Source organism: Triticum aestivum, chromosome 4B (genome assembly GCF_018294505.1).
Source record: "Triticum aestivum cultivar Chinese Spring chromosome 4B, IWGSC CS RefSeq v2.1, whole genome shotgun sequence".
Taxonomy (NCBI): Eukaryota; Viridiplantae; Streptophyta; class Magnoliopsida; order Poales; family Poaceae; genus Triticum; species Triticum aestivum.
In genome coordinates this window covers 427861828-427875479 of record NC_057804.1, presented here as the reverse complement: position 1 = coordinate 427875479, position 13652 = coordinate 427861828, and the positions used below count along the sequence as shown (strand labels likewise).

Below are 13652 nucleotides of genomic sequence, written 5' to 3'. Positions count from 1 at the left end.
CTGTTCATGATAATTGTCTGTTGTTCATTCTATAATTGTATTAACCGGAAACGTAATACATGTGTGAATACATAGACCATAATATGTCCCTAGTAAGCCTCTAGTTGACTAGCTCGTTGATCAATAGATGGTTGTGGTTTCCTGACCATGGACATTGGATGTCGTTGATAACATGATCACATCATTACGAGAATGATGTGATGGACAAGACCCAATCCTAAGCATAGCACAAGATCGTGTAGTTCGTTTGCTAAGAGCTTTTTCTAATGTCAAGTATCATTTCCTTAGACCATGCGATTGTGCAACTCCCGGATACCGTAGGAATGCTTTGGGTGTACCAAACGTCACAACGTAACTAGGTGGCTATAAAGGTGCACTACAGGTATCTCTGAAAGTGTCAGTTGGGTTGGCACGAATCGAGACTGGGATTTGTCACTTCGTATGACAGAGAGGTATCTAGGCCCACTCGATAATGCATCATCATAATGAGCTCAATGTGACTAAGGAGTTAGTCACGGGATCATGCGTTACGGAACGAGTAAAGAGACTTGCCGGTAACGAGATTGAACGCGGTATTGGGATACCGACGATCGAATCTCGGGGAAGTAACATACCGGTGGACAAAGGGAATTGTATACGGGATTGATTGAATCCCCATCATCGTGGTTCATCTGATGAGATCATCGTGAAACATGTGGGAGCCAACATAAGTATCTAGATCCTGCTTTGGTTATTGGCCGGAGAGATGTCTCGGTCATGTCTGCATGGTTCCCGAACCCGTAGGGTCTACACACTTAAGGTTCGGTGACACTAGAGTTGTTATGGGAAATTGTATGTGGTTATCGAAGGTTGTTCGAAGTCCGGATGAGATCTTGGACGTCATGAGGAGTTCCGGAATGGTCCGGAGGTAAAGATTTATATATGGGAAGTCCAGTTTCAGTCACTGGAATGGTTTCGGGGGTTATCGGTATTATACCGAGACCACCGAAAGGTGTCCGGGGGTCCATCGGGTGGGGCCACCTGCCCCGGGGGAGTTAATGGGCTGAACAAGGGTGGGAACCAGCCCCCTAGTGGGCTGGTGCACACCCCCAAGGGCCCAAGGCGCGTAGGGTTGGAAACCCTAGGGGGTGGGCCGCCTCCCACCAAACTTGGGGGGCAAGTCCCCCCCTTTGCCGCCGCCACCCCTTGTAGATGGGATCTAGGGGGTCCGGCCCCCTTCCCCCTTCCCCTATAAATAGTGGGGGGTGGGTGGGCTGCCACACCCTTCCCCTGGCGCAGCCCCTCCCTCCTCCAACACCTCCTCCTCCGTAGAGCTTGGCGAAGCCCTGCAGGAAAACCGCAAGCTCCACCACCACATCGTCATGCTGCTAGAGATCTCCCTCAACTTATCCTCTCCCCTTGTTGGATCAAGAAGGAGGAGACGTCCCCGGGCTGTACGTGTGTTGAACGCGGAGGCGCCGTCCGTTCGGCGCTAGATCGGATCTTCCGTGATTTGAATCGCCGCGAGTACGACTCCATCAACCGTGTTCTTGTAATGCTTCCTCTTAGCGATCTTCAAGGGTATGAAGATGCACTCCCTCTCTCTCTCTCTCTCTCTCTCTCTGTCATTGCTAGCATCTCCTAGATTGATCTTGGTGACACGTAGAATTTTTTTGAATTATTACTACGTTCCCCTACAGCTTTCCCCTTCCTCTACCGCCCTTGCTTTCCAAATCTACTGAGTTCCAACGCCCTGACCCATCCTTCTCCAAGAACCTCCTCCTAGCCACTCCCACAATTCGGCCATGGCCGGATCTGGTTCGAAAGGCAAGTGGGAGTCCTCTAGCTTCACCAACGACGACATTGAGGACCTGATGCGTGTCGGTTACCTCACGGTGGTTTTCACTAACCGGACTCCAGAAGAGGGCCAAGTTATCCCCACGCCCCGGCCAAGCGAGAGGGTGGTCTTCATCACCCACTTCATATGGGGGTTGGGCTTCCCGCTCCACCCTTTCGTCAGAGGTTTGATGTTCTTCTCTTATCTTGACTTGGAGGACACACCAAGGATCCATAGGTTTCATGTCCGGATACGAAGTCGCCTTATAACCCGACCTTGTAGTAGTTGCCGAGCAGCCCACCTGTCCGGCCCATAAGAGATAGGCTGACAGCCCGAGGACCCCTTAGTCCAGGACTCCTTCACAAGATATTAAGAATAAGTAAAGTGATTAATTTAAACGGTCTAACAAAGAAACAAAGGTAATATATATGAAAATATGAATGAATCACAAATGATTGGAAGAAGTCTTCTATCTGTGAGGAAGGAAGTACATGGATTATTAAAATAGAAGGAAAAGGATCCAACAATGATATCATGTTGCATTAGAAAGAATTTCTAACTTTTGCAACCAATGATGTGCATTGATATTCTTTTGCCACAAAATATTACAAGAGCTGCATATCAGAGCTTTTCTTGGTTGCTTTCGTAAATGAGCTGTTTGAGGACAGGTTGCACTGGTATGACCTTTCTCACGTCAAATTGTGCAGAATTTAGTTCATTGTGTGTTCTTCTCATAAGGTGGTCTTGAACGTGATGATGTTGGACATTTAGATCCAAGTTTTTTGGGAGGAGATAAAATGTCAATGGGTTCATCTGATTGTGGTCCAGGTGTGAATTCATGATCTGAAGACTCTTTGTCAACCACTATTGCATTTATTTGGTCGAGAGCATTTTTCTAGTCTAAAAGGCCTTTGCCATCTATGTCTACATAAGGGCAAAGCGTAGAATCGAGTTTGCGAAAACCATGCATAGCAATATTGTAAGATTCTGCATAAGGGCTATCACCAAGTCGAACGACCTCAAGGGCTTTCACATAAGGTGCCCGATGATTGAATGAATTGTGTGCAGGTAAAGCATGATCCTTTTGGTACATGACTAGATCACCAGGAAGAATGTCACGAGCGTTGACTGTTCATCTAATATTATGATTTTTTGATATGTTAGAAATATCCAAGTAGTTATCACCTGATAGTAGAATATAGGGATATAATTTGTAATGTTAGCGAATGAATATATGCGTAAAGATTGAAAAGAATGGACCTTGGAAATATGAGCGCAAAGAAGACTCATATGTTCGTGCTGGACGCATTCACAACTGAATATTTGAAAGTAATTAGTAGTTGATACGGTGTAAGAAGGGCGACACCACTTCTCTAGATGTATGAGTTTTTTGTGAACCATCTTGTATTGTTTGTTTGCACCATCAAGGGGAAATGGTTCCACCATATTTTCGTGCCGCACATACTGTATTTTGGGTCGTATTCGCCTACATGTGCATGGCACAACATGCCCATGGCCTGACCGACTTATATGGGTGAGCCCCCTAGTTTTCTCAAAGGGAGTAGTATGACTACCATGGAGGAGTGCACGGTGTGCAAGGCCAGAAGATTAGGAGGATGGTATGACAGCCACCAACCGAGACCTCTATATAAAGGCATCTGACCAAGACGAGGGATCTCACTCCACACTCTTCTGAAGCCCCAGCTTAGCACATCTAACTTGCCGATCACGTTGTCGTCCACCCACATTGTAATACTTTGGTCATATAATCCCATAAGAATGACGCAGGGATTTTACGTGCAACAAGGGCCTAAACTTGAGTAAAACTTGTGCCTCGTATCCATCTGGTAACATAAGGTAATGCCCCACAGTCATATAAATCTACTGCGACCACTGAACTACTATTAGGTACTACAGAAAACACCCTCGACATGCGCATTCATTGAATTTTTTCAACCCATGCAGGAAAACCGTGTGTATTCATTTAGATAGATAGAAAGAAGTTTAGATCGTCAAAAATGGCATAACAGATGCAACCTTAAAGATGGCATGCCCTCAAAGTAGCCACAACATAAACAATGACATGTGACCTAAGGATCGCCGGTGAAACCACCAACGACCTATGACCTAGATAGACACTAGCAACCCAAGCTAAGAACAAAGCATGGGACAACAAACATGCATAAAAGCATTAATCATACACTGAAAGGGCTCGCAACATCTAGGAGCAATGATCACGATCACGATAGTAGAAGCACAAGTCCATCACTTGCACAAGGACGAATGCTAGGTTTAAGTTGACTACAACAACGTCGTGCGGCGCGACTAGCATGGTATCATATCATGGCCGTCGTCATCCAAACAACAAGAGAAAAAATATGTGCCTGTGCTAGCAAGTTAGAAATAGGATGGAAGCTTGCCGACAAAGACTACAGAACGACTAAACAGGGAGAAGGCGACGGACAGCCAAAGAGCTACATCCGGCAATAAAAGCATTGAATTTGAAGGCAAAGCATCATATCAAACGGAGGAAGATGAAGTTGGGGTGGATGACTCAAGATCCGCTTTGAACCGAAACATCGGGGAAGAGGAGAATCACGTAATTGAGCGGGGAGGGGGGGGGGGGGGGGGGGGGGGGGTGGCACCGCCTCATTTACTCCAAACAGCCCCTGCCAGCGGAGAAAACAACCAAGATCAGCACGAAAATAGGCATATACATACGCGAACATACCGGAACAACCCTGCTGCAACAATGGAGAGGGGGTGAATCAATGCTCTAGGCGGCGGTGCTATGGTTTGTGTGGGTCACCTCCCCAACAGCCCAAACAAACCGACGCAGGTGCCAACTTCATGAACTCATCCGCCGAGAATGTCATACATATGGCAACAGGAGCAACCGAGTAGCTACAACTACCAAGGGCTGCCAAGCGTGTTTGTTCCGTGTTTCCATGCATCATGTTGGTAGGATTTGGTTGCTAAGTCGAATTTCTGCTCACCAAACATATGTGTGCCTGCTTATATGCGTCACAGCAATACCTTTCCCATCGTTCTTCGTCATGGAGCACACTATACCCGAACAAAGTCGACGCCTCTGAACTTGAAGTTTCAAATGTAGAGGGGAGATGGCGGATCATATAGTCGGACTACAGTTTCAACTTTCAACTTGCCATGATATCGTTACAACTTGGAAACAAATTTACACGCAGCAAACATCTCCCTTCCCATCTTAATCACACGCGGTTAAGTAAAAATCGAAAAAAATTGAACAAAGAAAAATTACAGAAGACTGAGAGACAGTCCCACATTGCTCGCGCCAGTAAAGCCGAGGGATCCAAGAAGATGATCCGCTCGATCACGCGCTCTACCTCCTCTTGTTCCTGCTCCCGAGCAGCAGCGAGATGTAGAAGAGGATGCGGAAGAGGAAGCCCCAGGCGACGGTGATCCAGAGGCAGTCCCACTTGGTGAGGTCGGTGACGGCCTGCTGCTTCAGGAAGTCCGGCCCCGTGGTGATGCACGTCGCCGTGCCGATGTTGATGCCGAGGGACGAGCTCATGGCCCGCAGCACCCGCACCTTAATCGCCGCCGGCAGGACGGACAGCGGCGTGTTGTCGAACATCTGCACCCCGCGCACGAAGCACCGCCCGGGGTCGCTGAACTCGTTGATCATCACCGCCTCGTACGGGTACTTGACCAGCGACGCGTAGTGGAACCACAGCCAGTACTTGGGGATCCTGTCCCGGTTGATGAAGAAGCCGCTGAAGAGCAGGAAGTAGGCCAGCGTCGACACCACCACGGGGAACCCCAGCTGCACGTTGGTCACCACGCCCGACAGGAACGTCGCGAACCCGCTTCCGGCCCAGAACGAGGCCAGCACGATGGCCACGAAGAAGAAGAACCCCTCGGCGCCGCCGGCCAGCCCCACGGCGAAGAATGTGGTCACCGCGAAGGCCAGGGAGAGGACGATGAGCGAGGGGAAGCCGACGATGGTGTGGGAGAGCACGTACGAGGACCGCCGGTACGCGTTGTAGGCCGTCTCGCGGAGGAAGATGTAGCGCTCGTTGAGGAACACGGGCAGCGCGTCGGAGCAGGTGTAGAACATGGTGGACATGGCGATGGCGAAGAAGCCCAGCCGCTCCTCCACGCCCTTGGGCGAGTCGTCTAGGCGCCAGAAGATGGTCGCCAGGATGAACCCCGTGATCAGCACCGCGCCCAGGCGGATGACGAAGATCTCCGGCGTGCGCTTCGTGTTGAGGAACGCGCGACGGGTCAGCACCCCCATCTCGATCCAGAACGGGTTCGCGAACTTGGCCACCGCGGACGCCGGGGCGGACGACGGCGAGGGCACCGTGACATTGCCGTCGGTCGCGCCGGACACGAGCTTCCCGCGAGAGATGCTGGCGCTGATGGCCTCCTGAAGAGAGAGCGATGGCTTCCCCCCGTTCCCGTCGTCGGCGTGTTTCATCTTCGGGCCCATGCGCTTCTGCCACGACTTGTTGTGCTCGACGAGGTCGCAGGCCCCGTTCGGCATGGTCTCGAGCTCCCTAACGAGGTCGAGCGCGAACTCCGTCGGGTTCTCGTTGTCATGGATGGGCTTGCCGAAGTCCGAGAAGAAGGACGACAGCGAACCAGGAGGTCCGTAGTACACAGTCTGGCCGCGGGACAGGAACAGGAGGCGGTCGAGGAGGCCGAGGATGCGATAGCTCGGCTGGTGGATGGACATGACCACGACGCTGCCGCTCTGGGCGATGCGCTGCAGCACCTTCACCACCATGAAGGCGCTGGTGGAGTCGAGCCCGGAGGTGGGCTCGTCGAGGAACAGCACGATGGGGTCGTGGATGATGTCCACTCCGATGGACACGCGCCGGCGCTCGCCGCCCGACACGCCGCGGTGTCCCTCGTCGCCGATGATGGTGTTGGCCGCGTTGCGCAGGCCGAGCTGGTCGATGAGCGCCTGCACCCGCTTCTTCTTCTCCTTGGTGGGGAGGGAGCGCGGCAGGCGGAACTCGGCGGAGAACATGAGCGTCTCCTCCACGGTGAGCATCGGGTACAGGAGGTCGTCCTGCATCACGTACGCCGAGATGACCTTGAGCAGGTTGTTGTCCATGGACTCGCCGTTGAGCGTGACGGAGCCGTGGAGGCTCTCCTTCCTGATGCGGTTGGCGAGCGCGTCGATGAGCGTGCTCTTGCCGGACCCGCTGGCACCGAGCACCGCCATGATCTCGCCCTCCCGGGCCTCCCCGGAGATATTATCCAGCAGCGTCTTCATCCGCGGCGCCTCGGGCTCCGCGTCCCCGCGACGGAACGGCAGCGCGGGCAGGCAGGGGCCCTTCTTCCTCTGCTTGACGCTGTACGTGAGGTCGGTGAACTTGAGCACGAACGGCAGCAGCGTGCCGTCGCCGACACCGGTGAGGCTGGTGTGCTCGCTCTCACTGCCGGTGGAGCCCGGCATGGAGGCTCCGAGCTCGATGGTGTAGTGGGACGGGGACGAGTTGGGCGACGAGGCGTCGCTGCGCGCCTCGTTGACGCGCTTGAGGAGCTGCGCCAGAGTGGAGGAGGACTGCTTGGTCGTGGGCGGGGACGGCTCGGGCGCCATCAAGGCGGTCTGCGGCTGGTGGTGGTGCTGGTAGTGGTGGTGGCCGCCGTGCAGGTGGAGGAGGCCGCTGCGCGGGATATCGTCGGCTTCCTCCATCGGCGACGCCCTCCGGTCAAAGAACGGCAGCTTGTCGACGAACCGCGACATCTTGCTCGGCTCAGCGCTCCCCGCGTACAAATCTAGCTCGCACACTGGGCCGGGCCACCTCGCCGTGTCTGCCGCGGCGAGAGAGAGAGGGGGGGGGGGAGAGAGGTCGATGGAGCTGGTTGGACTCTATGGATCGTACCAGTAACCATTCTTATAGCTCCCCATTTGAGGAGTCAACCCGAGAGGAGCATGCAATCAGATGAGGTTGGCGAGCGCGGGGGGGGGGATCGAGATTGGCGTCTTCGTGGGGCTTCTTGCTGTTTGTTGGATTCGGTTAAGTTGCCACGGAAGCGAGGCCGGAGGAATCTGAGCGGGAAACCGGCCGCGGTAGCTTGGGTTTAGGAGGGGGTCAAGAAGGTGGTTGCGGTGGGTGGAGGGCTCTTGCGCTGTGCGCGCCCGCGCGCAAGAAATGGCGCCGAGGTGGTTAAGTGTAGCTCAGCCAAAGCTCACCAAATGGGCAGCTAACGCTGACACCGCTGGGGAGGTTGGGGGAGGTGGTGTTGGCCAGAGTCAGGAAATGTGGAGGCGGAATTTAAATCAACTGTCAGTCTTTTTGGACTACCTTCTTGGATGGTTTCGGTTCTCACCGGCAACTTCTCTGCTCTTGCTAAGATGGAAATATCTGACATGTTTGTGTGGCACATCATGTTGGGTTTATTATTTGCAGCGTTGTACAGTAATAGTAATTACTTAATGCATAATAAGCTGTTGACCTCTCTTGCGATTGCAGAACTAGCACATACGTTGATATCGTCATTATCCATCAATAGCACTGAAAAATCCTGGTAGGTGCAACCAGCAACCAAGAGGTAATTACAAATAACCATCACATTTGGGTCAACTCACACTGCACCATGAAGTTGAGTTCTTTGGTTGCTTTGAGACATCTGGTCGATGGGGTCTACTGAGATGGAACGTAATATTGGGGCTCGCCCCGTATCATCCCGTCGGTTGTGGGGCTCGTCCCTTGCTCTTGGCTATTGGCGGCATGGCGATCATCCAGCGGCACTATGAGTCTATGACGGCTACACGCGGGCAGGGGCGTAGCCAGGGAGATGGCACGAAGCTTGGAGCTGACTTTCTTCGTTGATTGTAGCTACAATAGCTTATTGTAGCTACAGTGGCTATTGTACATACAAGGTTGGCCTGGGGCATGGGTGAAACCTGGCTACGACACTGCACACAGGAAGCCGACCATGCTCCCGACAGAGGCGAATTGCTCGGCGTGGCTTTCAAGAAACCAAGATGGAGCATGAAGTAGAGATGTTGGTTGACCAGGATGAAGCTAGAAGAGTGTATACTAGATTGTCAACTCACAAGCGCAAGCATTGTACCATGTCGGATCAAGTGACCTATGGTATGGTAAGCAATTATGAATTGCGCTCTATGAACTAAACCCCTGCTATGTGTTTGTTGTGTTTATGTGGGTTGGGTGTTATCTCATGGGCTTGCATCAAAAGAAAGGTTTCATGTATTTTATGTATTGATGACATCAAGTTGTGATGGTCATAGAGTTCGAGTAGTGCAAGTGCAGGATGAGCATTTCGAGATTATATGCTTTGAAGCTTGAGGTACACATGGTGATAATGTACATGTGAAGATGTGCTCACAAGTGCTTAAGTGAAGGCTTCCCTCATTGCATTATGGGGTGGAAAATCTAGAATCTTCACCGAAGCGATCGTGATTAAGAAAAGGATTCCAACTTGAGACAAGCATTAATGTCATCATCAAGTTCAAGTGGAATGCACAAGGCAAAGGTATAACTTAGCTAGGTTTTCCTAGTTTTGCCGGTCTCGTGGTACTTGGTGGGTGACCGGATTATAGGTCTGACAGTCGTACTATCAAGAGGGACTTTCGGGCGAGTAGATTTCTCACGTGGTATGTACAGTGCTCAAACCTTTGCATCTTTTGCATCATTCTTTCTTATTGATCTTAGGTTTTTCTCTATATGAGGACCTTGGGCTTGTACATAGCTTTAAACGATTCCATGATCATCAAAATCGGAGTTCGTATGGCAAAGTTATGGATGTTTTGGTTTTCTGATGTGGGTGGTTTATAGGTCAGTCGTACGCATAGGATTTGACGCCGTGGGCGCTAGGTGTACAAGAATGTGTCATTTGATTCCGACGGCTATTTTTTGGGGTTGGCTATTTATGGATTCTTCTTGTTAGAAATATGCCCTAGAGGCAAGAATAATTGTGTTATTATTTCTTTCCAAGTTTATAATTAGTATTTATATTGTATGTTTTAACTGTTATTGTTCTTGAACCTGCAAAAATCAAAAGGTTTAGAGGAAAATTTAGGTGCACGCGTACTTAAAAACGGTAAAATAAGATTCCTAATCTTGCCTCTGGGACTAGCTCAAGTGTTACATGATGATTCTATTTTCCTGGATCATGGGCATAGTTAAGTGTAACGATGATGCCGACAACACTGACGACACTATTTTGAAAGTACATTTGTGTTGAATTGACCCAAGTTGTATGTTATACTAAGAGATGATTCTGTCACAAGTCTATAGTCCATAACACGGGAAAGTTAACATATACACAATTCCTTAGACCATGAGAGTATCAAGTCACGCCATACTGGATGGTGCACTTTGGGTTGTTCTAACATCAACCGTAATATGGTGATCACAACGGCAACTTGCATGTTCATTAAAACGTATGACGAGAGACTGGAAAGCTTGAGACTAGGGTTTGCTCCTCCGACAAAGGAGAGATATTCTTAGGCCCCTCTCGTTGTGACGACATTCATCATTGTCTGGCTAGACAAAGCGTGACTTGATCACGGGGATGCCAGAACACAAGAACAAGAAAAGAGAACAAAACCGGTTACAAAGAGACTAGCATAGTGCCAATGTTTTTGTAAAGTATCATGAAGCAACTGGCATAGTGCCAATGTGTTTGTAAAGTATCATGAAGCAAAAGGAATAGCATATGGTAGCCACAGGTTCACTCAATAATCATTCGTGTGGGTATAAGGGTCAATATGGATGTCCACGGTTCCGCTATTGATCATTGATCGAAAGATATTTCAATCATGTCTATATTTCACCGAACCTGCAGGATCACGCGCTTAAGAACCTCTGATCCGTTGAGTATTAGGAGTTAAGAGTTTAGGAGAATATCGCCGAAAAAGTTTCAGAGGTAACAGAAATTGTTTCGAGAGAGAACCGAAGTGTTTCGGAGAACAACGAATAAAACCGCAAATGTGGAAATGTTCCTAAGGAGATATTAATTATATAGGAGGGATCTGTATTTACCAAGAGCCCCCTAGAATTATTCTAGGTGCCCCGGGCTAGGCAAATAGGCTAGGGCCTATTAGGGGCATCCATATGGGCCTTAGGGCCCAATAGGGTGGCACCCCCTCCCTTGGCCACCAAGTCCCTACTTGGTGTGGCTAGGCTTGGTGGGGCGGGTCCCATCCCTTGGCCACCGACACAAGGGGGGAGGCCCCTCCTCCAAGTTGGCCCCCCTCCCTCCACCTACATACCCAAGGTGGCGCCCCCTATTGAGACATAAGTTCCCTCACTCCCTCTAGTTCTCAAGAAAATTGTGAATGCCACAAGAATGCTCCTCCCTCCTCTTCTACTCTGATATCGTCAAGCTCTGGACGGCTAAGCGCTGGTGGATCCCTGGTGTCGTGCGTGTGCAATCTACAGAGGGATCATGCATTCGGTTCTTATTTCAGGGAATTGTTCGTGTTTGAGGGACTTCAAGAATGATCTTCACCCACTCTTCTTTCGATGCAACTCATTGTTGGTAAAGATCAGATCTAAGCTTGTATGTACATCTTCATAGTGATCTGCGTAGGATGATTTTTTTTTGTTTTCTACTATGATTCCGAACACTTCTTTCCCACCGGTTTGGGAGATGTTCATACATATTTCTACCACTCTTTTGAACCACAAACCATCTCCCCCAAAACCCTTATCGCCCCTATATGTTAAGGGGGAATTGTGGATGGATCTTGAAGCCTATTGTTGATCTCCTCGATTGTTTCCCTTCTCTTCTATCTCCTACTTTCTTGAGTTGCATCTCGTGAGATTGAGAGACTAGTGATTAGTGATGTGTGGAACCTTCCCATGCCACTAACTGTAGTTGGTCGGTCAGATAGTTGAGTCCAACCAACTACTGACTACGAGCACCGGCACGCAGCCATGAGTACACGAATGTCGTTGATATTTTGAAAAGAGCAGTGCTAGGCAGACGGCAAAAGTTGGACGACCAACGCAAGACGATGAAATCCAGCTAGCGAATCTCGTCCATAGCCATGCAACGTCCGTTGGATTGCTGGTCATGCATAGATCGGCCACACTGTGTCGTGTGTGGATAAATTCTGTTTTGAAGAACTATCGGGAACACTCCAGATTTTGAAGGTGCCACTAATTATCTATTTCTATAAGGGTTTTTCTACCAATGGCTTACATGAGTTTTGGCCATCGGCACCCGCCTCGGACGTTCACACAATCATTTGTCCCTTCGTCATCATCTCCCCGTTCTCTCATTGTCTCCGACGGCCCCCTCGCCCCGTAGAGCTGCCAACGAGTCGAGCTCGAGCGAGTTGGACTAGGCTCACATCAATTTATACTAAAGTTTGAGCGAGCACAAACTAAGCGAAGCTCAAGATCGAGTTGTATAGAAAGTAGCTTATGCTTAGCTTGTAACAACCTCGAGCCTATCTAGATAGTTTTGAGCTAAATAAGATGTTTTTCTTTATAATCTAAGCCAATTTTTCCAACAAGATAGAACACAACACAACATAAAAATCAATTATAAAATATGACTTATTCTCTGCCAACTGGAAACTAGTGCTTAATAGCAAGATATCGTGGATGAACTAGAATGGGAAGAAAATGAAGGTGCATTTGCTCTCAAACTTTATTAAAAATAACAGGATATTTAATTGAGGCTAATTTGTCTTCATGCTTAATTAAGCTTCCATGCTTTCTAGTGATAAAATGGAGAAAAATCATACACAATATATATGGCAATAAATTATCCTATTTTCTTTTAATATATATCAAGATTATTTTATGTAATTACATGATATCGAGCAAAAATCGAGGGAGCCAGTGTTGGCTCAAGATCGACTACTTTCTCGATCAAGCTAAATAAAAGTGCCCATACACAACTCATTTATTTTTGAGTCCATCTCGAGTAGAGCAAACGTATGAGTCGATCTCAAATGGCTCATGAGCATCGAGCTTTTCTTGTAGTCCTAGCCGCGCAGCCGTTGAATTAAGCTTCGCCTCAGACAACCGTGATCACGCCCCTGCCTTCTAGTTCCCCCACTCGCTTGTGTCATCTTCCTTCCCTCTTCTCCTTTTCATGCAAGTTCGTTAGTGAAACCTTAGCATAGTCGAGAAAAATGTGGAAGGCGGTTGTGGGGCACACTTAAAAAACTGCATTTGTCGCCCAATAGTGCGATGTGTCTGAGCGCCCGAGTATGCTGTGCAAAGAAAGCGCACAACGCCTTTTAGCATTTGGGGCAATACAAATGCCCTTTCGTAAAAAGAAGGAAACCAGAAACAAGTTCAACTGGTAGGCAAGAAAACAATGCAAAGGTAAAAAAAGGGAGCACTATTGAGGAATTCAGCTTCGCCTTGGACAACCGCGACTGCGCCCCTGCCTTCCAGTTTCCCCACTCACTTGTGTCGTCTTCCTTCCCTCTTCTCCTTTTCACGCAAGTTCATCAATGAAAACCTAGCAGAGTCGAGAAAAATGTGGGAGACGGTTGTGGGGCACAATAAAAAAACTGCATGTGCCGCCCAATAGTGCGATGTGTCCAAGCGCCCAAGTGTACTGTGCAAAGAAAGTGCATAACACATTTTAGCATTTGGGGCAGTACAAATGCCCTTTTTCATAAAAAAGAAGAAAACGAGAAACAAGTTCAATTGATACACAAGAAAACAATGCAAAAGGTTAAATACAAAAAAGAAGCCCGAGTGTACTGTGCAAAGAAAGTGCATAACACATTTTAGCATTTGGGGCAATACAAATGCCCTTTTTCATAAAAAAGAAGAAAACCAGAAACAAGTTCAATTGATACACAAGAAAACAATGCAAAAGGTTAAATACAAAAAAGAAG

General features: G+C 49.0%; 1 protein-coding gene across 1 annotated transcript; it reads right to left on the bottom strand.

The window, feature by feature from the left end:
* Nucleotides 1-4951: 4951 nt before the first annotated feature.
* LOC123092528 (ABC transporter G family member 5) lies at nucleotides 4952-7781 on the bottom strand. The gene has a single exon (XM_044514329.1). The coding sequence runs from the start codon at nucleotides 7554-7556 to the stop codon at nucleotides 5178-5180; it is 2379 nt and encodes a 792-aa protein (XP_044370264.1). The 5' UTR covers nucleotides 7557-7781; the 3' UTR covers nucleotides 4952-5177.
* Nucleotides 7782-13652: the final 5871 nt, after the last annotated feature.

Excerpts from the sequence above, each read along its gene's own strand:
- LOC123092528 (XM_044514329.1), bottom strand. The coding sequence starts at position 7,556 with ATGTCGCGGTTCGTCGACAAGCTGCCGTTCTTTGACCGGAGGGCGTCG.